Source organism: Polypterus senegalus, chromosome 13, assembly GCF_016835505.1.
Source record: "Polypterus senegalus isolate Bchr_013 chromosome 13, ASM1683550v1, whole genome shotgun sequence".
In the NCBI taxonomy this organism is placed as follows: Eukaryota; Metazoa; Chordata; class Cladistia; order Polypteriformes; family Polypteridae; genus Polypterus; species Polypterus senegalus.
In genome coordinates, this window is record NC_053166.1 from 151,101,056 (window position 1) to 151,124,505 (window position 23,450).

General features: G+C 44.6%; 1 protein-coding gene across 1 annotated transcript in view; it reads right to left on the reverse strand.

The window, feature by feature from the left end:
* Nucleotides 1–23,450, reverse strand: part of coro7 (coronin 7) — a 300,343-nt gene that overhangs the window by 3,995 nt on the left and 272,898 nt on the right. The window contains exons 19-26 of the mRNA XM_039776385.1: nt 16,751–16,893; nt 12,819–12,923; nt 10,342–10,427; nt 7,077–7,218; nt 6,328–6,417; nt 3,010–3,126; nt 2,181–2,316; nt 1,380–1,471 (exon numbers count right to left, since the gene is read on the reverse strand). Coding sequence (XP_039632319.1) covers nt 1,380–1,471; nt 2,181–2,316; nt 3,010–3,126; nt 6,328–6,417; nt 7,077–7,218; nt 10,342–10,427; nt 12,819–12,923; nt 16,751–16,893 — 911 coding nt within the window. The remainder of the gene's footprint in view (nt 1–1,379; nt 1,472–2,180; nt 2,317–3,009; nt 3,127–6,327; nt 6,418–7,076; nt 7,219–10,341; nt 10,428–12,818; nt 12,924–16,750; nt 16,894–23,450) is intronic.

Genomic DNA, 23,450 nt, shown 5'->3' on the forward strand with positions numbered 1-23,450 from the left:
CCGACGATACAGAAATGAGGGAGACGTGGAACTAGTCACAGGAGAGAAGCACTGCGCTTAATCGTCTCCTGATCCATTACCTCAGATGAATCATTTGTATCGTTACTTTTTAACCCTGAAGGAGGTCTGTCTGAAAGTATTTTTGCTGTATCCTTTATTTCTTATATTGCCAAAAGTACTGGGAAGCCCCTCCAGATCACTGAGTTCAGGTGTTCCCATCACTTCCACGGCCACAGGTGTATAACATCGAGCCCCTCGACATGCAGACAGTTTCTACAGACATTTCTGAAAGAACGGGTCGCTCATAGCCTGGCCATATCATATTTGACACTTACATAGAATATCTGGACTTATAAAGGGCCCCATGTCTCAAATAGCTTAGGGCCTTATCAAGTCTAAATCCGGCCCTGCTCACAGGAGCTCAGGGAATTCAAGCGGGGTACCGTGATAGGATGCCACCTGTGCAGTAAGTCCATTTGTGAAATTTACTTGCTGCTAAATATTCCACGGTCAACTGTCAGTGGGATTATAACAGAGTGGAAACAACTGGGAACGACAGCAACTCAGCCACGAAGTGGTAGGTAGGGAATCCCGGGCTCCCACGGATGACACAGTGCACAGGCATCTCATATGTGAACGGTTTTAGAACGACCGACACTTAGTTTTAATAAAACTACTGCAATATGTTGAGACCAATAAAAGACTAACCTTATCTACAAGCAGTTCATGCTGTCATATAAGTACATGTATCTGGTTAGTTGCGGTAATAAGAGCGTAGAAAGCACAACGTGTCCAGCGTGCGGTCGTCCAGGTGAGAGCACGCCAGCCGCTGAGAAAGGCAACTCAGGCCCCTTCTTCAGGTGAGAATGAGCTGCGTCAAAAACTTGCATATTGTAATCTCTTTAGTTAAATAATCAAAGGGGTTATTTTGCTTGACGTCTCACTACATTCATAATGGCTAACACGGTACAACACCCTAAAGCTACAGACATTCAATAGCATAATAAATTCACTTTTGTAATCTGTAAATTGGCCATCTTCTCTTCTGACAAAGCCCCACACACCTTCTATCATAATGCATGGTTAATAATTTGAAGTCATTGGCAATAATTTTAGCACATGAGTGCACAGATGCAGCAAAGACCTCCAACAGAAGGACGGCTGGATACTTCCCAAGCATTTAGCACTGTTACCTTTAACTCCAGGGCAGCTAAAAAGGTCAGCACTTCCCAAGACAGGAATGAGGAATGGGATCAGAAACGGACACGTTTTATCATCTCGCTCCTGCTTGTAACTAAAAGAACCAAGCGGGTGGGAATCTGAGTGCCACCATATCAGGGGAGTGGAGCCTGCTGAAAAAGGCGTCACATCAGGTTTACCTCCTCTTTCTTCTGCTCATCGGACTTCTCTTCCAGGTATACAGAGGAGGGCGCGTACTTCCTCACGGGGATCTCTTTCGGAGCTTGACTCACTGCATAGACAGACAGACAGACATCAGCTGAGTGTGAAGCAAATTGCAGGAACAAATTGGAAGATTGGAAGAAGAAGAAGGGTGATGGCTCCAGGATCAGCTAAGTGTCAGGCACATGTGTTATGGCAACCTGCTGGGGCTGGGACCCTGATTTTGGGAGGACTGGAGGTCCGCATGTTTCCTAGTAAATACATACTGTACATGTTACACAGAATGTCTGAAAAACAAGACTGTTCAAACCTTATAGTCAAGCTGCCCCAATATATTTGAAGTACTTTGTATTGAAATAAATAATAAATAAAATCAACAGACACAACACCGTGTTACTGGCATCTGAAATAGCAAAATGGAAAGCTAAACCAGTGCTTGTCCATCACGACTCCAGTTAAAAGGTTCAGAATTTTCTGAGTTTTACTTATTCGCAACCAAATTAGATATAAGGGAAAGTTTATTGAGTCCAAAACAAAAACAAAAACTCAAGTGACTAATTTTAAAGATGATAAATATTTAGTTGATTACGGCATTTATGAGATGTTCAAATTATCTGAATTAACAACTCCTGTCACTCCACTGATTGTGGACTCACAAGCTTTACGTAAGGATGCGGAGTGGTTGGGTCAGACGAAGGTGACCGAAGGGAATTCTTTTATGTTATTTTAGCAATGCTGGGTTAACAGGAGCAGATGAATTCTGATTTGAAAAAGTTTACCTGGAGTCATGTTTTTAGGCTGCAGGCTCATTTTACGGTGCTCTCCATTGGAGCCAGCCAGCCATGCGGAGCCAGAGAGGCAGGCCTGCCACCATACAGACGTCTCGGGGAAAATGTCATCCTGAAAGAACTCTTTCTGTGAATGAAAGAAGAGATGGCATTAAAAACACAGCCTGTTAATCGCTCTGTATTTGTGGCTTTGGGACAGTGGATGTGCAGCAGGGTGACAGGTGTTGTACGCGGTGGCTGACGGACTGTATGACGTGGGGTGTCACATGTTAGGTGGATGTGGCAAGTCAGCCGTACCAGCATTCTTAGTGGTTTTGAATGGGGTCTTCATCTTAAGACCTGCTGTGCCCTCGTAAAGGTTTCAGCCTGTGGCTCTGATTGTGTCACTCCGGGGTGAACGGCAACATCTGGGCAATTCTTGTGCAGGAGGGGCTCCAGCTAGCATAGGGTGCAAAGCAGGAAAAAAAAAAACACTGGGCAGGGTGCCAGTCCATCACAGGGAAAACTCAAGACACCCACACAAACCCACACACCCATTCATCAGTTCACCTCACCTACATGTCTTTGGACAGTGGGAGGAAACTGGAGGACCCGGAGGGAGCCCACCCAGGCACGTGTGGAGAACATGCAAACTCCATGCAGGACCCGAACCCTGGTCTCCATACTGTGAGGTGGCAGGGCTACCACCGTGGCACCCAGTTCAAAAAAATAAGATAAATAAATCTTTGCTAGAAACCGAGCTTTCTGGGGCTTGTTGTGCTGCTGAAATCAACTCCCAAGCAGGTGAGACGTGGAGACGTTCCAGTTTACTGTCACTTACCTTAACCCGGGGTACTTTGAAGACCACAGGCTCAATGGAGTTCTGACTCAGGCGCAGAGCTTTAGCAAACTCCACTTCTTGTACATTGCATTCAATCTTTGGCAGGAACGCAAAACCCTGCGGGCAAAGAAAAGGATTAAGTGGAGTCAGGTTTCTTGTCACGTGTGCCTGATACAATGTGCCCCCAGACAGCGGGCACCAAATACAATAAGCTACACAACTATATGCAGTGTCTATAGATGATAAAATTGTATTTGCGTGTGTGCTTTGAATTTTTTGGCTGATGCTGTTTATCCATTTTGCACACTAAGGACTTCATTTCAACCCTCAGAGCCCACCTTCTCTGTTTGTTTCTTTGCTTGGTCACCAATCACGCCAAAAAGGCTGAGCTGATTTTCTCAAAGTTCTGCATGCAGCTTGCAGTTGGTCCAGGCTATGTGGTGTCAGGGCCATTCTTAGCAGTTGGGGGGGCCCTACATGGTTCAGAAATGTACAGGCCCCGGATGGGGGGGGGGAGCTCAGGAAGGTGTTCTAATAAAACCTCCGGAAAAGAACGATAAAATTTAGGATGAGGAGGGTATTGTGACACACGACATGAGGGACTGGCACAGATGGCCGCAGTGCCAGGAGCATGACCCGACAACAAAAAAAAAAAAAATTGTAAGTCGGGGCCGGGTCGGGGGCGGATGCGTAGTTCGCGTATGCCTAAGAATGTCCCTGGTGGTGTTCATCAGGGAGGGGAGTTGTAACAGTGGGACCACCCTAAACCTGCACTTTACTCCAAAATGGCCGAGTCGATGTTGATGAAATTTTGCATGTATCATAAAACTGGACTTGTGCTTTTTGGTTAATCTATATCTCTATATATATTAAAAATCACGAGAGAACTACTTAACGGATTTAGATCGTTTTTTTTCTATAAGTTGCTTGAACATTCCGGTTGATTTTGCGACTTCTCTCATCTCGCTAAGAATCACAGTTTGCTTGCAGGAGCGATTTATTCGCACACATCTGAGACAGCGGGGCGAGGGGGCGGGGCCTCAGGAGTGGAGAGCTGGGCGGGCCCTCCTCACTCCCTGACGCACCAGCCTCTGTTTGAGTCACTCTACCTCTCGCCACGTGTTGGAACGCACCTTGTCTCCGCTTCGCTAGCAATACCTAATTGTTTATTGATTTTTACAGTTTGTCGTGTTTCACTGCTACGTGGGTAGAGCCGGGGGGGATAGCTAGTACATATATAAAATCCAGCGTCTCTCTGTCTGTCTATCTGTGTGTATGTCTGTCCAATTTTCATGAGAGAACTACTTAACGGATTTAGATTGGGTTTTTGTTTTTTTTGTTTGAACATTCCGGTTGATTTTGCGACTTCTCTCATCGTGCTATGTATCATAGTTTCATTGCGGTATCGATTTGTTTGCGCAAATCTGAGAGAGAGGTTGCGGGCCGGGGCCCTTCTCACTAATGCGTCAGCCTCTGTTCAAGTCGCCACGTGTTGTAGTGTACCCTGCCTCCACTTAGCTAGTGACACCTGTTTGTTCAGCTGACATTATCATCTACAGATTGTTAAGGCGTAACGTTTGACGTTTTTGAGAGACAGAAATCAGACCTACGTGTGTTTTAGAGGGTAGCAGCTGATTGGCAGATTTATCACAGCCATGTGCTCTTCTCCTCACGCGAGGGGCGCTCTCCTTTCAGAGGTGAACACGATCAGATACAGTGCCAACGTTTGACATTGGAGCGTGCCTACCTTCTGCTTGGCCAGAATTACATCTCTCTATTATAATGAAAAAATCTTGGGAGACGAGAAGAATCCAAAAACATTACCGCAGTACACATGCAGAGCAGGTTAGAAATAATGAAAGTACTAAAATTTGAACGTCTCAAAAAACTGATAGTAAAGATCACATTAGTGCAAATTATTACTCGGTGAAATAATGGAACTGTGAAAAGAGACCGAATATATTGTTCAGATTGAAACTTTAAGTCAGAGACTTGTAGATCATCCAATTCGTGTTGCCATCAGGGAAAAGTAGTGTAGTCTTCACAATGAAGAGGCGTATCCGCGAGAATGAAAAGATTTGTTGTCTGGTGAAAGTGAAATCCACATATGCAAGAGAAAAGTTTAAGCGCAGTGAGACAAGACTTTACACAAAGAGATTTGGAAAAGTCCTGCCCGCATAACCAGGCACACAGTTCAATCATTTCTCCGTTGTGTGAATGCTGTTGTCAGACACAGTTCGTGTAGAGAGAAAGAAATGATATTCACTCACGGGCAGTTATATGTTGCGTTGTCATGATCTAATTCCAAACGCGCAATCAAAATTCAATGCAATTTTGACGAAAAGGTAAAAATGAAAAGAGATCGAATATATGGACATAGGTGATATGACAGAAGTATGTAGATATCGTTCGGCTTTAAACTTTAAGTCAGAGACTTGTAGATCGTCTAATTCGTGTTGCCATCAGGGAGAAGTAGTGTTTCTTCCCAATGAAGAGGCGTATCCACGAGAATTAAATAATTTGTTGTTTACAAGTGGCAGAGAAGCGAAGTTGCTGGTGCGTAAGCACAGGCAGGGGGGTTGGCGAGCGAAGCCGCCTAGTTTCTTTTTATTTTTTATTAATTTTTAAAGTTTGTCCTGTTTCACTACTATGTGTGCGGAGCCGCAAGGGACAGCTAGTAATGTCTGAATTCACAGCACAGGTAATACGAATCTTTAAGTTTACATTTCAAGTGAACTGGACGGCACCAATGACCCTTTATGAAGGCATCACAAAGCCAAACATCGCCATGACTTTCATTCAGCAGTGGTAACACGCTGAACTGGACTGACCAGACTACCCTCACCCAGAGTCTTCCTCCATCTCCTCCTTGGGAATTCCCACACACCTCCAGTCCAGTTGATTTCATCCCACCCAGCATGACCTGGCTCTGCCCCTTAAAACAAATCATCTGTGTACACACACACACACACAGACACAGACCAACTGATGAGAAGGAGCTGTGGAAGCTGTGCAATGATTTCTTCATGCATGTAACAGAGATGGTACTGTGTCCAGAAAGACCTGGGGGTCCTCAGCTATTTTTGTAAACGGGAGACCACTCGCCATAGCAGAATAAAAAGGAACAGGCAGCGTGCAGCAATTTTAGAGCTTCTCTACAATGGCGAAAGCTGACTGTGAGGACCTGGCTGGCACAGCTGAGGAAGGTGCACTTGTGTGGCACATGCCTACCAAATCCGCAAGCTTGTCAGAGTGCCCTCAAGAGAGGTTACGAACTTGTGTGATTTCATGAACAGCATTTATTTAGAATCCTTGTACCTTATGGGGATCACTTGAGCTGAAGCTGCTGCATTCCAAGAAATAAGGAGCCTCCACGATGACCTCATATACGTACGTCCTGGTGTCTCCCTATAATAAAGGAAATCAAAAATCATTGGTGGCAGATGATGATGATGATGATAATGATGACGTGACTGCTCCTGTTATTAGATCAATACACACACATAAGCACAGGTTTGAGTTCAGACAGATTGAGGTTGGTTTGGAATCTGTCATGGTGTCACCAGGGTGACTGTCACTTTGCTTATAAAGATGCCCAACAGTTGTAAGCAACACAATGAATGATGAGTCCAATTCAAAATGGACCCTCGTCTCCTCTTTTGTGCTAAAAGTGACCCCCAGTTTGAGAGTTGGGCTGTCACAGAGCGCAAGGCCACAGGGTAAGAATGACTGGCACGTTTACTAAATAACTGATTCATGTCTGCAAGGGAGAAGGAGAGATGGTCACAATGGATAACGGTCAATAATTGCTTTTATTCTACTGACTTCGATTCTTTTTTGGTCTCGTTCTTTGTCTTTGTTGTTTTGGCACTTACTGATCTCCCAGTTTCGACCCTTTTCTGTTTCATGTCTCTCTCCTGGTTTGCTATTTAAAAATTGTGTTGGCTTCCCTACGCAACATCATTGTAGCTTACTGTAAATGCCATACTTTATGCCCTACAAAGCCAGTTGTCCCAAACTGTCACACACCTTCAAATTCCTTCTAATATTTGCACTTTTCTTGTTACCTTTCCAGTTAGAAAGACGACACTGGTATCTTCATCGTAGAAGGGAATCAGCGTGGAGGGAGAGGCGTCGATACTGAGGGCCACCAGCGGTCCAGATGACAAAGTGCCAACCTGGTACAGGGAGATTTGCCTTTCACTCCGACTGTTCAAAGAAAGCAACAGCAACAGGTAAAATAAAAAATTTGGACATGAACATCAGTAGGCTTTGCGCCCAAGGAACCGAGTTACCCAAACTATTCTAGAACATTTCAATAAGTATTTACCACTCTGATCCGATAGCAATCGATGAGAAGACTCCATCATGAATTGCAGAATTACAGTATTTGAGGGATCCTCTAGAGCAAACACTTTGGCTCACAAACTAATCAGCACAGGCTTCAGTTTCAAGTTTGGGATTTTTCCGTCCAGCCATTTTAGGTCTGCACCATCCTCAATTAAGTAAAACACACACCTATCCATTGAGATATCGATGTTTTCGGTATCAGGGAACCACAAAACGTTGAGATCCATGGAAAACCGGAAATCAAAATTTTTAAAGAATCTAAAGCTTCCACTCCCCTACCATAGACGATAGGTTATGGTTTTGGGGGGCGCAGAACAAAAAAAGTCAGAGATGCTTCACCAAAGTATTCACATCCATTCAGGACATTCTTAGGCTTTTCATACTGTGAAGTTGATATGGGTGGCGATACTCTTATTGACCAGCACAAGACACTACCCTCACAGTCAGAGGTCTTTCAAGCAACTGTAGAGATGCAGAGCCGCAGAGCCATACCTCAATGCAATTTGTGACTGCAGTGTCATGACAGAAGCCCCAGGATGTTTTGAAGTTGGAGAGATGGAGGAGCAGACGTCATCACAGATGTTGTAGGGCAGCAATTACCAACCAGCAGTCTCAGGAGTGGATTAAGGTTGAGGGTGAGGTTGGTTGGCGTGTAGTATAAACTGCCAAGATTAGGGGTAACTTACTTAAGGTTAGCAGTAAGTGTTGTTAAAGTTAAGGTTAGAGTGTACTCGAAACGGTTAAGATTAGGGTAAGTCAAGGTAAGGGTTGGGGGTCAGTGTGGTTAGCCTGTGGTATAGACAGTTAAGATAAGGGGTAACCTTAAGGTTGGGGGTCAGTGTTGTTAAAGTTAAGGTTAGTGTGTAGTAGAAACGGTTAAGATTAGGGTAAGTTAAGGTAAGGGTTGGGGGTCAGTGTGGTTAGCCTGTGGTATAGACAGTTAAGATAAGGGGTAACCTTAAGGTTGGGGGTCAGTATGGTTAGCCTGTGGTATAGACAGTTAAGATTAGGGGTATCCTTAAGGTTGGGATTCAGTGTGGTTAGTGTGTGGTACAGACGTGAGGTAACGTCACCTCCGTCCTGAAACTAATACTGCTGGCAGACAGACACCTGCGGTGACCTGTGGCTCTGTGGCTCTGCAGTTGGATGCTTCTCCTTTCAAGACCCTGGAGCTCATAATGTAATCCTTATTACAGGGTTTGAGGTTCCTCAGAACACTAGGTGGTGATGTATTATGGCCTCATGGACCTACCGGAGAGGACAACCAATCTACCCGTCCTCCAGTACACCTCTGGAATCTCTGGTCCCACTAGTGGGAGTTCTGCCCACATGACACCAGAGATCGTTGTCAGCCGGGACCCTAGAAGTGCTTACAGTAGGGTACCCGGGAGGTGGCTTGCGCACACTATAAAACGGTTTTGCTTCCCTTAGGAGGCAGCTGGTGACCAGTACTCTGCTAGACAGAAGGAGCAAGGAGACCCAGGTAGTGGAAGGCGAGTAGAGGAGCATATTACCAGAGTGGCCTGGGGTTGCAATTGTTTAGACTCTCTGGATTGGCAGAGGGTTTTATTATTTTATTGTTTTTTTTTGTTGTACTTTACTGTTCCCTGTATCACTTATTGAGACTTTGCTACTAAAGCCTTTGTTTCGTTTTGTCATTTGGACTCCTGGATTGGAATAGGGGTGGAGAGACGCCCCCTCCAGGCCACAATACACATAAAGTGACCGGCAGGAAGAGTTACCCTCTACTGCAGTTTGGAATGTAGCACAGGAGACAGAAATAAATTCAATTGACTAGCAGTACATTTTCTTAAGACCTCACTTAGTTATGAAAATAGTGCCATACTAATATACAGCAATATAATAATAATAATTCCTTACATTTATATAGTGCCTTTTCTCACTATTCAAAGCGCCTTACTTAGAGAGTGGGGAGCCACTTCAACTACCACCAATGTGCAGTACCCACCTGAATGATGCGACAGCAGCCATTTTTGTGCCAGTACGCTCACCACGCTTTAGCTGTTAGGTGGTGAAGTGGTTAGAGACTTATGGCAAGTTACAGACAGGGGATGATTAGGGGGCCAGAATGATGAGACCGTGGTGGGCAATTTAGCCAGGACATTGGGACAACCCGGCACTTTATGAAGGACACCCAGGGATCTTTTATGACCACAGAGAGTCATGACTTCAGGTTTTTACGTGTCATCCGAAGGATGGCACCATTTTTACAGCACAGTGCGCTGGGATATTGGGATCCACACGCAGACCACCGGGTAAGTGCCCCCTGCTGGCCTCACCAACTCCTCTTCCAGCAGCAACCCAAGCTTTTCTTAGTCTCCCATTTAAGTCCTGGCCAGGCTCGCACGTGCTTAGCTTCAGGTGGGTGACCTCATCTGAGACACAGGTGGTACAACAAAGTGTGACCCCCATAGGTGTGTAAGTTCTGCTCAAATGCCATTCCAATATGCCTCAGAGTTTAAAAGAGCAGAGTCAATCCAGATGAGGGGGTCTTCAATGTGATTTTTGTAGCCTTTGGTGCTCTAAACCAGTTATTTATATCAAATAGGACACATGGGCACTACAGTAGTGCAGTCTGGGCCTTTTTGAGTCACGTGTGTCACGGGGTGAGATGCCTCCCCTGATCGTTAGAGGAATACTTTGAGGAACTCTGGACACACTCTGACAGGTAGATCTGTCATAAAAGAGTGAGGACGTGCAATACCATTATTTGTTTTATTGTTTTCTCCAGATAACTGAATAATTTTTTTTGTTTGTTTGTTTTTTTGAGATAACAAAATTTATTTTCTCCAGAAAATAAAACTTACATTTTTCTCCCAGTGGTAGCCCAGTTCTACTGTATTGGCTACAAAAGTGACCAGTGCCAGCGTACAGTCAGACAGGGCAGCTTCAGTACCCACTGGGTTATCCCTCACAACTTAAATTGAGACGTTACTGTCATGATAGCCAAAAATCACTTACCTGTCAAAGCCCGACACCAGTAGATATTTGGCTGCACAAACCCACACCACTCGGGCCCCTCGAGGACCTACAGGACCAGGGCCTTCCTGTTGGAGGAGAGAGGGAGGAAGGCTTAAGATCCGATCTAAAGTGATAACACTTGGGAAAATATTCTGTTGCCATCTTGTGAATAAAATAGCATTATGCTGCAAAAATATCAAAAACATGAATATTACTATGCATTCTGCCACTTGTTTATATTTATGAGTGGGGCGGAGCCTTCAACCCAAACACACAATGGCGTGTAAAGCCAATTTTAGAACAAACTGAAACTGAAGTGTTAGCTGAATCAAGCGACAGTGATGTCAATGAGAGCCGGTCATCGGACGTTGACATGGATAGTGAACTGAACTGAATACGGCACTGAATGACCAAACCGCCGGGATATGTCAGGTGACTTCAGTGGTGTAATTCTGCAGTGGGGTGCACCATCTACATGGCAAAAAAGGTAAAATGACTGCGATCAACTAGAAGGATGAGAAAGATGTCAGCCCCTAAACACTGCGCTCACAATGCAGCAACTGTCAATGTTCACGTCGGCGAAATGTCACTAAGTACTGTGGTGTCCTACGATAACTCAAACGGACGCGTTGATCGTGTGGATCAGGTACTGACGTTTGATCCTCTCACGCTCAAGCCCCTGAAAAACAAATTGTGAGTGGTCTCCCCTCAACTTTCTCGTATACTCAGATAAGGGGATGGATATCTGAGGAGTTTACCACAAGACGAGGATTATAGTTTTATATTACGTACATTAAAGAACCATCAACAACAAATCAAATCCAATTAATAAAATATCGAACAATTATTATAAAACTAAAGCTGAGTAAATCGGACTCTGCAGCTGCGTGAATAAAAGGTAAAGTACCACTTCAGGTTGGAATCATGGGAAAGAGGGGTCCTTTCATCAGAGCAACGTTTCAGCCGTGGCATGGCCAAATGGGGAGGCAGCTAGATGGATGAGGTCTCCAGGACTCTAAAAATATCCAAACCTAATTATGTCATATCATCTACTGTTAAACCGTACTTCTAAAATTTTTATTATTATGCTGTCTTAAGGAATTGTTCTGTTCTGTATATTGTATTGTATTGACCCCGTACTTTTGACACCCACTGCATGCCCAACCTACCTGGAAAGGGGTCTCTCTTTGAACTGCCTTTCCCGAGGTTTCTTCCATTTTTCCCTACAAGGTTTTTATTGGGAGTTTTTCCTTGTCTTCTCAGAGAGTCAAGGCTGGGGGGGCTGTCAAAGGCAGGGCCTGTTAAAGCCCATTGCGGCACTTCCTGTGTGATTTTGGGCTATACAAAAATAAACTGTATTGTATTGTATTGTATTGTATTGTTAGCGGAAATAGCCCAAAAGTTGATAGAAATCTACATTTTGTACCAAATATTTGTATGCAAAATTTAGTTGACCAAAGTGAAAGCGTGCTCAAGTAATCGGGTTTACACACACACACACAGAATTCCAAAAATTGTATTTTAGGACTCAGGGAGGTCAAAAACGTAGAGATTCATTAAAAATCTTGAAATCTAATTTTTGGACGATTACAATACTTTCCCAGCGAGAAAGTAAATCAGACTCAGGGAGGTCTAAAACATCGAGATTTATCAAAATCTTGATATTGAAGTTTTGGATGATTGCAATACTTTCCCTATACTTCATATAGATAGTTAGATAGATAGATAGATAGATAGATAGATAGATAGATAGATAGATAGATAGATAGATAGAGTGAAAGGCACTATATAATAGATAGATAGATAGATACTTTATTAATCCCAAGGGGAAATTCACATACTCCAGCAGCAGCATACTGATAAAGAACAATATTAAATTAAAGAGTGATAACAATGCAGGTATAACAGACAATAACTTTGTATTATGTTAATGTTTACCCCCCCGGGTGGAATTGAAGAGTCGCATAGTGTGGGGTCTCCTCAGTCTGTCAGTGGAGCAGGACGGTGACAGCAGTCTGTCACTGAAGCTGCTCCTCTGTCTGGAGATGATCCTGTTCAGTGGATGCAGTGGATTCTCCATGATTGACAAGAGAATCCACTGCATCCACTTAACAGTGTCATATATACGACAAAGTACAAATATAAGCAAAGTGTGCAAAAAAGCAGAGTTATACTGTTCCGATTGTGACATCAGGCTGTGCGGTGGTGACCATTTCAAAGCATGTCACACAAACGATGCATCAGTGCAGCGGAGGACATAAGACGTGCCTTTCCTACTTTATTTATATTGATGTTTTGGGATTTACATGTTTATTGTTAACACATATCAATATTTTTTTTTTTGATGATAAAACAATTGAATGTTTTTGGCTCATTTTCTTAAGGGTAATCATAACGCTACGGAGACTACAAAAATGACACCCTGTGCAGTGTCCCCGTGATTGGTCCTCAGCTCGTAGGCCACTCACTCCTCTTACCTCAATGGCCTCCACTGACTTGCGCGGGTCGAATATCCTCACTTTGCCATCCTTGCTGACTGTGGCGAGGTGTTGACCATCAGGACTCCAAGCCAGGCTGAAGATCTGTCATCGGAGCAGAGACAGGAAAAAACCAAAGAAAGGATTTTTTAGAAATAAACCTATCACGTCTAAAAAAATTTTTAGTAAAATTTCAGCTGCATAGGACAACAAGTGAGCATGTCTCCCGACACAGGAAAATACACAAGTGCAGGATTAGGAAAAAAGACAGAAAAGCCAACGTAGTGTGCGTCAAATGTCACCAATGACCAGGACATCGATTTGACTCACACCTTTAATGGATGTGCAGACCTACTTGTGGTTTGTTTCTCCATTTCCATGTTCTTGTCTGACACCTTTTATCCACCTTTGTCCATTTATGTTACAATTGGTTACCGTTCGTTTGGTTTTCCAATCGGAGCACAGGCAGGTCACGTGACTCGCTCAGGGTCACACAGGTGTCAGTAGTGGGATGTGAACCCACAGCCTCAGGGTCTGTAGTCCACTTCACCACACTGCCTGCCACTTACGCAGATTTAGGTTCCAATAATCCTCGCACAGGGCCGCATGGTGGTACGGTGGTAAGCACAGCTGCGTCACGTCAAGGAGACTGGGGTTCAAGTCGCTGAAGCTCCCTGTGTGGAGTTTGCATGTTCTCCTGTGTGGGTTTCCTCTGGTTGCTCCTCAAGTACTTGCAGGTTAGGTGGATTGGTGTGTGTGTGTGTGAGGGTGTCTAAGCTATCATTACAAACCCACATGTATTCAAAAAGCTTTATAAAGATTTACCAGATTACATGACATGAGACGTGCAGGTGCTGCTCACTAGCGATTCCAAATTGGCCCTGTAATGGACTGCCGCTCGTCCAGGGTTGTCTCCCACTTCATGCCGATGGCTGCTAAGGGTAATCTTCACCCCTCAACCCAACCCCGTGTGATCTGTGACTGGATTAAGCAGGTTTAGAAATGCAGCACCGTGGTGGCACACTGCTGCCTTATAACAAGGAGACCGGGGTTCAAGTCCAGGGTGCCCCTCAATTTCATTTTGAATGTTCACCCTGTGTGTGTGGCTTTTCATTGGGTGCTCCTGTTTCTAATGACAGTCCAAAGACATGCAGGTCAGGTGGATTGGTGATGCTAAACTGACTCTTGTGTGTGTGTGTGTGTTCACCCTGAGATGGACTGGCACCCTGTCCAGGTATTGTTCCTGCCTTGTGCCCGATGACTGCTGGGGGTAGAGACCCTGCTCTGGATAAGCAGGATTGGAAAATGGATGGATGGACTATCCTCATATATACATTACAATATAAAATACAATACAATATACATTAGAAGTAATGTATACTGTGGCAGTGCTATGGATTAAAGGACTCCATTTCCCAGCTGCCTTGTGGGTATTACCCTGATTGGATGTCTGCAACAGGCGCAGGGGCTGCTGGGGACAAGAAGGGTGGCGGTAACTTCAAAAGGGTGCCAGCTAAGCCGTGAAAGACGTCCCGCTGTTTGGTGTTTGTCTGCAGTACCACCGTTGAATATCATTTGTATCCTGGATCAACGAACTTGTAAGGATATATGGACAGTCCTGTGCCTGCCTGTCGTGTGAGTGGTGCTGGATTGGTCATTGTGCTTCGTCGGAGGGAGTGCCCCCCAAATCTCATCTCATTACCCCTCGTAGGATCTGTCTCATACATGACTTACAGAAAGCTGCTGCCTTTGGACTGTTAATGGACTTGGTTGTCAGTGTTTACTGTTAGATGTTTATCGTGTTATCACCATAGAGAAGTAGGGAGGGTTATCTGGTTATTTATTTAGGCTTTATTAGTTTAGAAACTGTTATTTCGTGACTCCGTGCAAGTCGGGTCAAGGCTGGGTGCGTTCCTGGGATCCCCTCCAAAATAAAATAACACAAATCACGGACCCTTTGACGGACGGTGTGAATCTGAGTGGCACCAGACCACTACACATTCTGGCGAGCCGTGTTCTGTTTATCTTGGATTTTGGAGTTGGGAATGACGTCACACCCGAGTTGACCGCGTCCCAGTTAACAGAAAACCAGGGCCATCTTAATGCATGGGCACGCTGGGCAGTTGCCCGGGGGCCCCATGATGTTTCTGATGCCTATGTATGTTTCTGTTTTACTATCAAAACAGGGTCCACTTTGCCCGGGGGCCTATGGGGCTGTTAAGACGGCCCTGCAGAAAACCAGTATGGATGCCTCTAGGAAAACATTCGGTGTGCTTGCTCCTTTGAAATAAATACCAGTTGATAACAACATATTATCCGCCATTTGTATCCTAACACCGTAGCAACGTGTCCACAGTTAGAAGTCGGTCAGTTCTGTGATTTAATGACACAATCAGTGCAGACAGAAGTGCTAGTAGCGTAGACAGAAGTGCAAATACTACAGTTTTCACTAAATGTTACAGTGTACGTATGTTGCCAATTTGGATTGACGTCATGCTCTGACATCGGACAAACTCAGGCTTGACAGACCAGTTCTGAGTTTTTGAGTTAGAAATCTGGTTTAGGGGGCATTTCAGTGGAAAATTCCGAATTCCCTCTTCAAATGGAACACAGCCCAAGTGTCTGTGTATCTGTCTGCGTGTGACATCCAGTTGCTGTGTCTCTTTCATTCCAACAGATGGCGCATCACAAACATTTTTAGAAATTAAATGCATTGCGTTTGCCCTTCCAGCAGATGGCGCATCACAAACGTTAAGACTGCTATTTACGAAATCCCATACTAAATGGCATATAACAGAGACACATCTATTACAAGCTGCACTGCAAATGTTAACGCTGAGGTCTACGTCGATGACTTAGATTTCAACCCGTCTTAGACGTGTAGTACAGCTGGTATGTGAAAAAGATTTGAAATGTCGAAGTGCATTAATATCGGAGTGCTCTCCTTGTAGAATTCATCGAGCCATCCCGCCTTTGGAACTTCTCGCCAACCCAATCCACTTGGACATCACAGACCTCAGCCACAAGCATGAAACTTGTCTATGAGCTGGTGAACCGGAGCCTCTTGTTCTGATGATGTGCTTTAAAAGTCAGCCTAAGTGCTGTTTCTCGCTAATGTTGAACTCTTTCAGGGCGGATGTCGACTTTTGTCGAAATTCAGGGGTAGAGGACTGTAATCAGCTGTAATCGGTGACAATTCTCGCCATTTCACTTGAGTTGGACTCTCTTTCCTAGAAGGAAAGTTAGCTTCGTTAGTTTGACCTCTGTACCCTGCATGTGCCTGAATAGTGAGGAGCAAACAACCTCTAAAATGGCGTCGACCTCTGACGAGCGACCAAAGTGAACGTGCAAAGCAAAATGGTATCGCTGAATCGGATTGTGACTTGCTGGACTCAGATTTTGATGCAAGTGATCTGGAGATGGAAATCGAGAATGAAAGTGAGGTACGTGGTGCTGAACACATTTGTGTAGCTGATGACCCACAGCAACGTTTGCCTGGGTGGGCCTCCACTTAAATTGACAAGAGGTACAAGTCAGATTGCGTCACACTGCGACTGCCACCGCTGCCCACCTGCCATGCAAAGACAGCCAGGCAGTCGGCCCGCCGCACTTTCCTGCTGGCCATCGAGCTGCCCACCACCCTTCTCACTGCTGTCAGGGATGCCGAACAGGTGTCAACGCCAGCCACAGCACACAGTAGCAGATGTTTTATGTTGATTTATGGGTGACACCATTTGCTTTCTGTGCTTTTAAGAAAACTGAGTTTTTTGGAAAAAAATATTCATCTCTCAAAAAGTTAAGTGCTTCCATTCTAAGATGTGGGTGTTTCTGGGCGACCAACAGACAGATGAGAAGGTGTGCCACCTGTGAAGTCCAGTCCTCCATCACTGTGCCATGATGTATACCCACAGTATTGGAATCAAAATCCATACCTGCTCCTTGTGCCCTCGAAGAAGTTTAACCTCTCTGCCAGTTCCAATGTCCCAGATGCGCACCGTCAGGTCATATGAAGAGGACGCCAGAATACCATCAGCAAGCGGATGAAATTTGATGGAGTAAATCTTCTCAGTGTGTCCTGGAACACAGTCATTTAAGAAAGAGGAAAGGTGACGTGAACTGACTAACACTCTGCAGGCATCCTGGTGGAACACTGCAGGGCCAACTTATAACACAGACAGTTCTGTAGATATGGAGACCTTGGGTCGGCCCTCGGTATGAGGAGTGCCAGGCCTGCTTCGCTACAAGATGTATAAGGAGACTGTGGTGCCGGATTGAAGGTAGGCCTCAAGTACTGCTGATCTGCTGGATCTGGAGGTTAGAGGGTCACTGCATCCTTCCTAGGGTCTGCTCCAGATCTCTCTCTACAGCCCTGAACCTTTAAATCAGAGAGGGGGCTCAGGGAGGCCCATGCCAGAAGGAGGTGACACTTTTAGGACATATCACACTGCAAAATGTGCATATACAATTTATTAGACATAAAAAAACTTTAAATGGGAGTTGTTTTGCTTTCATTTAGCCAAAATATCTGCCAATGGGATAAGCAAAATTTACTTAACAAAATTTCTTAAAGTAAGCTAAAAAATCATAGACACAAAAGTTTTAATTAGTCAATAATTCTTACAATAAGGAGAACACGATTTAATGACATGATATAAATACTTTTCACTTGCTTAGATTTCAGTTTTCGCAGTGCAGGCATTGTGCTGAGCAACAACTAGACTTGTAAGAAGTAAAAGTAGACTAGAATTAGGACCAGGAGGAAGAGTACGCTCAAGCGAGAAGGGCATGTGTAGGTCAGGGTCTGCCAGGGTGGTCCGTAGGGACCGTAGTGGCTGAAGGTTTTCGTTGCAACCCAATTTCTAAATGAGAAGTCAGTTATTGCTGATGAAGATCTTTTTGCGACCTTTTTATTTTAGTGGTCTTGCTTGTTAAGATTCCTCACCCTTAACTGCTTATTTCAGTCTCAAGACTAGAATCACGGAACACACATCAAATGCATGTGTTCCAAATAACGATATATTATTTACCCTGTTTAACTCCAGGCACCTCACACGCAGATAAGGAGCCTTGAGCTGGGAGAACTTTTTGCCCGAGTTGAGCTCCGATGGGTTGGGATAGCAGGCTGCTTGCTGCTTGTGCTGATCGACATATTTACAACACAAAAGACGCTGATGAGGAGAGGTGTGAAGGAGTTGAAGGTGGGCCGGGATTACGAGTTTTTTTGTCGTCCTCAGGAATTCTAGTGTTAAACAGCCGCATTCTGTGTTTCTAATGGCTCCTCCTTAGCAATAAGGTGCAAATGGCGAACGAACAAACCAGCAGTTCTCCATCTCGCTTGTTTCCTTTTACACCTGTGTGTGTCCATCATGGACAATCTGGTTTGACAAAAAAATCTGGGAGGAAACTGATGAGAACAGAGTAATGGGCTGAGAACTACTCATCCGCTGCCAGCTGTAAATCATTTGGATGACATCCTGTGTAAGGAAACAAATCTAAGACGAGGGTCTCCAACTCCTCTATGGTGGCTGCAGGTTTTCCTTCTAACCCTGTTCTTCATTAGTGGCCATTTTTTTTGCTGCTAATTCACTTCTTTTCCGTTGATTTGAATTGCCTCAGCCTTCTGGATGGCTTCTATTTTAATTAAACGGCACCCGAAACAGAAACGAGATGTGAAGCGAGCCAACAGATGACCAGCTATGTCAGGGCCTCAGACTCCAACCAGATCCTTAATCAGAAGCCGATTCTTGTTGTTGATTAAACCCGTTTTTTTTAATTCCATGGCCTGTTGCTACTCTTATTTTGCCCATCACAGACATTTCTAAAACTGTTGATTTTCTTTTTTCTAAGACCACCATCAAAATGTGTTGTGGGCCTGAGCAGATCCACATTCCCAAGACCTTCACCTTTCTTTATTTTCAGATATTGTATGATGGACACAGGTTGCTGGTCATCTGTTGGTTCTTTTTGTAATTCATTTTTGTTTGGCGGGTGTCACGGTGGTGCAGTGGGTAGCACTGCTGCCTCACAGTTAGGAGACCTGGGTTCGCATCCCAGTTTGGAAGTTTGCATGTTCTCCCCATGTCTGTATGGGTTTCCTCCCACAGTCCAAAGACATGCAGGTTAGGTGCATTGGCGATCCTAAATTGTCCCTAGTGTGTGCTTGGTGTGTGTGTGTGCCCTGCGGTGGGCTGGCGCCCTGCCCGGGGTTTGTTTCATGTCTTGCACCCTGTGTTGGCTGGGACTGGCTCCAGCAGACCCCTATGACCCTGTAGTTAGGATATAGCGGGTTGGATAATGAATGGATTTTTGTTTGGCTGCTAATTAAAGAAACAAGGAATAATTAAGGGGTCCAAGTCTTAAATAGCAAGTCAGTTGAAATGAAGGGAAAACATTTAATTAGCTGTCAAAATGGGTCACTCAATAAGAAAATGGTTAGGATGAAAACCTGCAGCCACTGTAGCACTGTCCAGGGCCAGAGCTGGAGACCCCTAATCTACGATATAAAGTGACCTGACATGGGAGAGTGAAAACACAAACAAGCCATAAAATGAAATAAGATCTGTTATCGGCAAGGATTGATTTCTAATTTAGTTAATGGGTTGGCACTACGGCCCTCCAGCACCTGGTGTAGAGGAAAGCAGACAAGGTGTGGTCCACATAATTTATTGTGACAGGTTACCCTTGAGTTTGCTGGCACACGACAGGGGACAGGCATGGAAGAGCCTATACTTTAAAAGGGGGGTCACTGAAGAACCCCTGCAAATACCTGGTGGTTGGGAAGCAACATTCTTACAGAGTGCCCTGGAAGTAACTGATTTTTTTCCTAAGAGGAAGGTGAGCAGGTCAGCAGCGTGCCCTCACGCCATTAGGTGGCAGCAGAGGTCTCCTGTTAGGAGCCACGTTGCCCCTCTTATTTTGTGAACGTCTGTCTAACTGGTCATGACTTTGATAGTTACAAGACCCTAAGCAAAGATGAGCTGGTCTGCCGTTCTTTTGTTTGCTTTTACGTTCTTCACTCGTGATGATTCATTTTGTAAGCTTGTCCTACATCCCTTCTTTCTGAACAGATTGATGTTTACTTGGTTATGTTGACATCTTTTGTAAGTCACGTGGGATAAAAGCATCTGCTAAGCAAATAAATGTAAATGTAACTGGTGAGCCGGCCTGCACGTTGTGGATGGTGGGCACTACTAAAGCCACCAGAGCTGTCCAGCCATTTGTCTGTATATCGGGGCTCACAAATACAGGGATATCCTGAGCCACCAGAGAGAACTCTGTGTTGGGGGCTTTGCTAAATGGGCTACTCCCAGTCAGTGACTCATTGAGTTTGACGAGCAGGCCAAAGGAAAGATTTATGGGGGCTTAGTGTGGTGCGAGAGTTGGACAGAGAGGTGAGTGGAAGAGACCACTCTAGTATGTTTTGGACGGTCCTGTATATTTAATCCCGGTGGGGTGAGCAGGACTTCTGTTTCTGTTTATTTTGCTGTTACATTGTTTTCTCCAGGGCGGCACAGTGGCACAGTCGGTAGAGCCGCTAACTCGCAGTTAGGAGACCCGGGTTCGCTTCCTGGGTCCTCCCTGCGTGGATGTTCTCCCCGTCTCTGCGTGGGTTTCCTCCCACAGTCCAAAGACATGCAGGTTAGGTGCATTGGTGGTCCTAAATTGTCCCTAGTGTGTGCTTGGTGTGTGTGTGTGTCCTGCGGTGGGCTGGCGCCCTGCCCTGTCAGTGTGTTTCCTGCATTGCGCCCTGTATTGGCTGGGATTGGCTCCAGCAAATCCCCGTGACCCTGTAGTTAGGATATAGCGGGTTGGATAATGGATGGGATGGATTGTCTTCTCCCTTCGATCATCCCTACCTTGAGTATCTTTGTATTGGGTGCATAAGAATTACTTCTGAACGCTTTGAAATCATTTCAGTTATTTTTTTTTCTTTGTCTGGCACCTCCTGACACACCGGTACGACAACAACCCCCATGTATGACACACCATTAGACTTGTCTTGATGTCTCGTTATGCAAGACGTCAATGTTTTTTGGGGTTTCCCCCCTATTTTTGGCCCTATCATGTAGGCCATTTAGTACAATATTTGCTGAAAGACATTACACCCTTATGATAAAGAGCAAACCAACAGGGGTCTTCAGCCAAAACCAATGAGAAGGACTTGAGGTTGTGCAGGCCACATCAACTGACCCCCCTAATTGGATTCAAGGGGTCAAAGTTACTCCTTTTCACAACACTGGGGATCAGTAATCTAGTGTTGTTTTATGCTATTTCAAGGTTGCTGATCACAAATCGCTATCGTGGCTGTCCGTTTGTCTGTCCAAGTTCCTCCACAAGAACCCTGAATACCATGAGGACTGATTGAGATCAATGATGTTAGGTAGAATGGGGGTCTCATGGCCTTGGAACCCATGCAGATTTTATTTTTTTCTCCAGCCATCTGGAGTTTTTTTTGTTTTTTCAGTCTTCGCTGGCCATCAGACCTTACTTTTATTCTATATTAATTAGTGTTCCCTTAATTGAATTCTTATTTATTTTGTCTTTTTTCTCTTTCTTAATCATGTAAAGCACTTTGAGCGACATTGTTTGTATGAAAATGTGCTCTAGAAATAAATGATGTTGTTGTCGTACGTGATTTTAACTCACCTGTAGCTCACAAACCGTTTGAACTACTGACCTGAAATTTGGTACCCATATGCTACGTGACGTCTACTGTCCGCTTTCAGGGTGATGATTTGTATTACTCTTTTTATTTTTATTTTATTTTAATATAGAATCAACTCAGGGTGGCACGGTGGCGCAGGGGTAGCGCTGTTGCTCGCAGTTAGGAGACCTGGGTTCGCTTCCCGGGTCCTCCCTGCGTGGAGGTTGCATGTTCTCCCCGTGTCTGCGTGGGTTTCCTCCGCCCACAATCCAAAAACATGCAGGTTAGGTGGATTGGCGATTCTAAATTGGCCTTGGTGTGTGCTTGGTGTGTTTGTGTGTGTCCTGCGGTGGGTTGGCACCCTGCCCAGGATTGGTTCCTGCCTTGTTGGCTGGGATTGGCTCCAGCAGACCCCCGTGACCCTGTATTCGGATTCAGTGGGTTAGAAAATGGATGGATGGATGGATAGAATCAACTCTCTGCAGCGCGCAGCAGGGCGGCCAGGCAGAGCATGCGTATGAGCGCCGTTCTTACCCCTACCACCTTTGCCATCACTTCCTCTACCTCTTTGTATCTTAAATCATTCTTGAGGCAGACTGAAGTGCCAGCTTAAGTGAAAAATTACGAAAAACATACTAAGTAACTGCAACACAAACACTGACTTCATCAGTTTTAACGTGAAAAGATGCTGACGTAAGAAGAAGAGAAGAAGCGGGCCGCTAGGGTGGAGAAAAAAAGAGCTGCTCAGGAAGCATCAAGCGCATCAACTTCTGAGCAAACGAATGCTAAACGTACAGAGGAAGAGGATGAACACTAGGAATGCTCAAGTCAAGTCGATTCACGGCACGTTATTGTGCAGTGCACCGTTACTGGTAAGATAAGATTTTTGATACTTGATTCTTTACCAAGAAGGTTAAAAATGACCAATCTTGAACGTAAGCATGTGGGTATTGTTTTAGATCATTTCAAGGTCAGTGATTATATACAGTAAATACTAGCCACGGTACTTGTTGAAGACAGCCAATAGAATAATTCAAAAATATTTGCAATCTCTTGTCCTACGTGCGTCTTTCCTCAGTTATTCACGTGTTGAACATCTCTTACCCGGTGCGCCACCTCTCAAGTGCATTCCTGTAAAGCCTGCTGTCCTTATCTTGTGGACGCCTTTCTCACACCAGCCTGTCTGGTTTTATATTTGATGTCTTTGAAGGTGATGCTCTCAGCGTGCCTCATACGCCTTTACTCCTCCTCGTGTGTCTCACACTCGCGCTTCCTCTTTCACCGGGTCACCCAAAGCCAAACTGACCAATCACACCAAAGCTAAGCTGACCAATCAGATTGCCCAGAGAGACTGGACACGCAGGCTTTACTGTTTTGTATTATATATAGTAGATGGATGACGTTATTTGTGATCCTTTACTAGGGGTCTCAACCTCTGTCAGTGTCTGAAAATGGGCACATTTCTATTGCAGTCGAGAATATTTACACTGTAAACATTTACCGATGTTTATCAGACCCAAATTCTCAGTGTTGCATTATTGAATTGTATGAAATAAAATGTAAAAAAAATGGGATGTGCAAAAGTTTGGGCACCCTTTTAATTGCATTACCATATATACTCGCGTATAAGTCGCGTCTTGAAACCCAAAAAATTGATCATAAAATCAGACCCCGACTTATACACCCGTTGAAAAATGTGACGCTTAAATTATTATTTTTTTTTATTATCTTCTTGCCTTCTCCAATCTCACATCAGTTTCTCTGCAGCAGCGCAGTTACCAATTTCTTTAGCTACTTCAATGACTTTTAATTTAAAACCAGCTTCATATTTTCTTCTGATCGAACGCTCCATCGTAGATAAGGGATGCTCTCATGATAAAGGTGTATGAGGGTGTGAGATACAAAAAACACAAATCAGTGCAAACGTCGCTTTGGAATTGTGCGGGAATTACCGTGTGGTCACGTAGGCACAATAAAGAGAGTGAGAG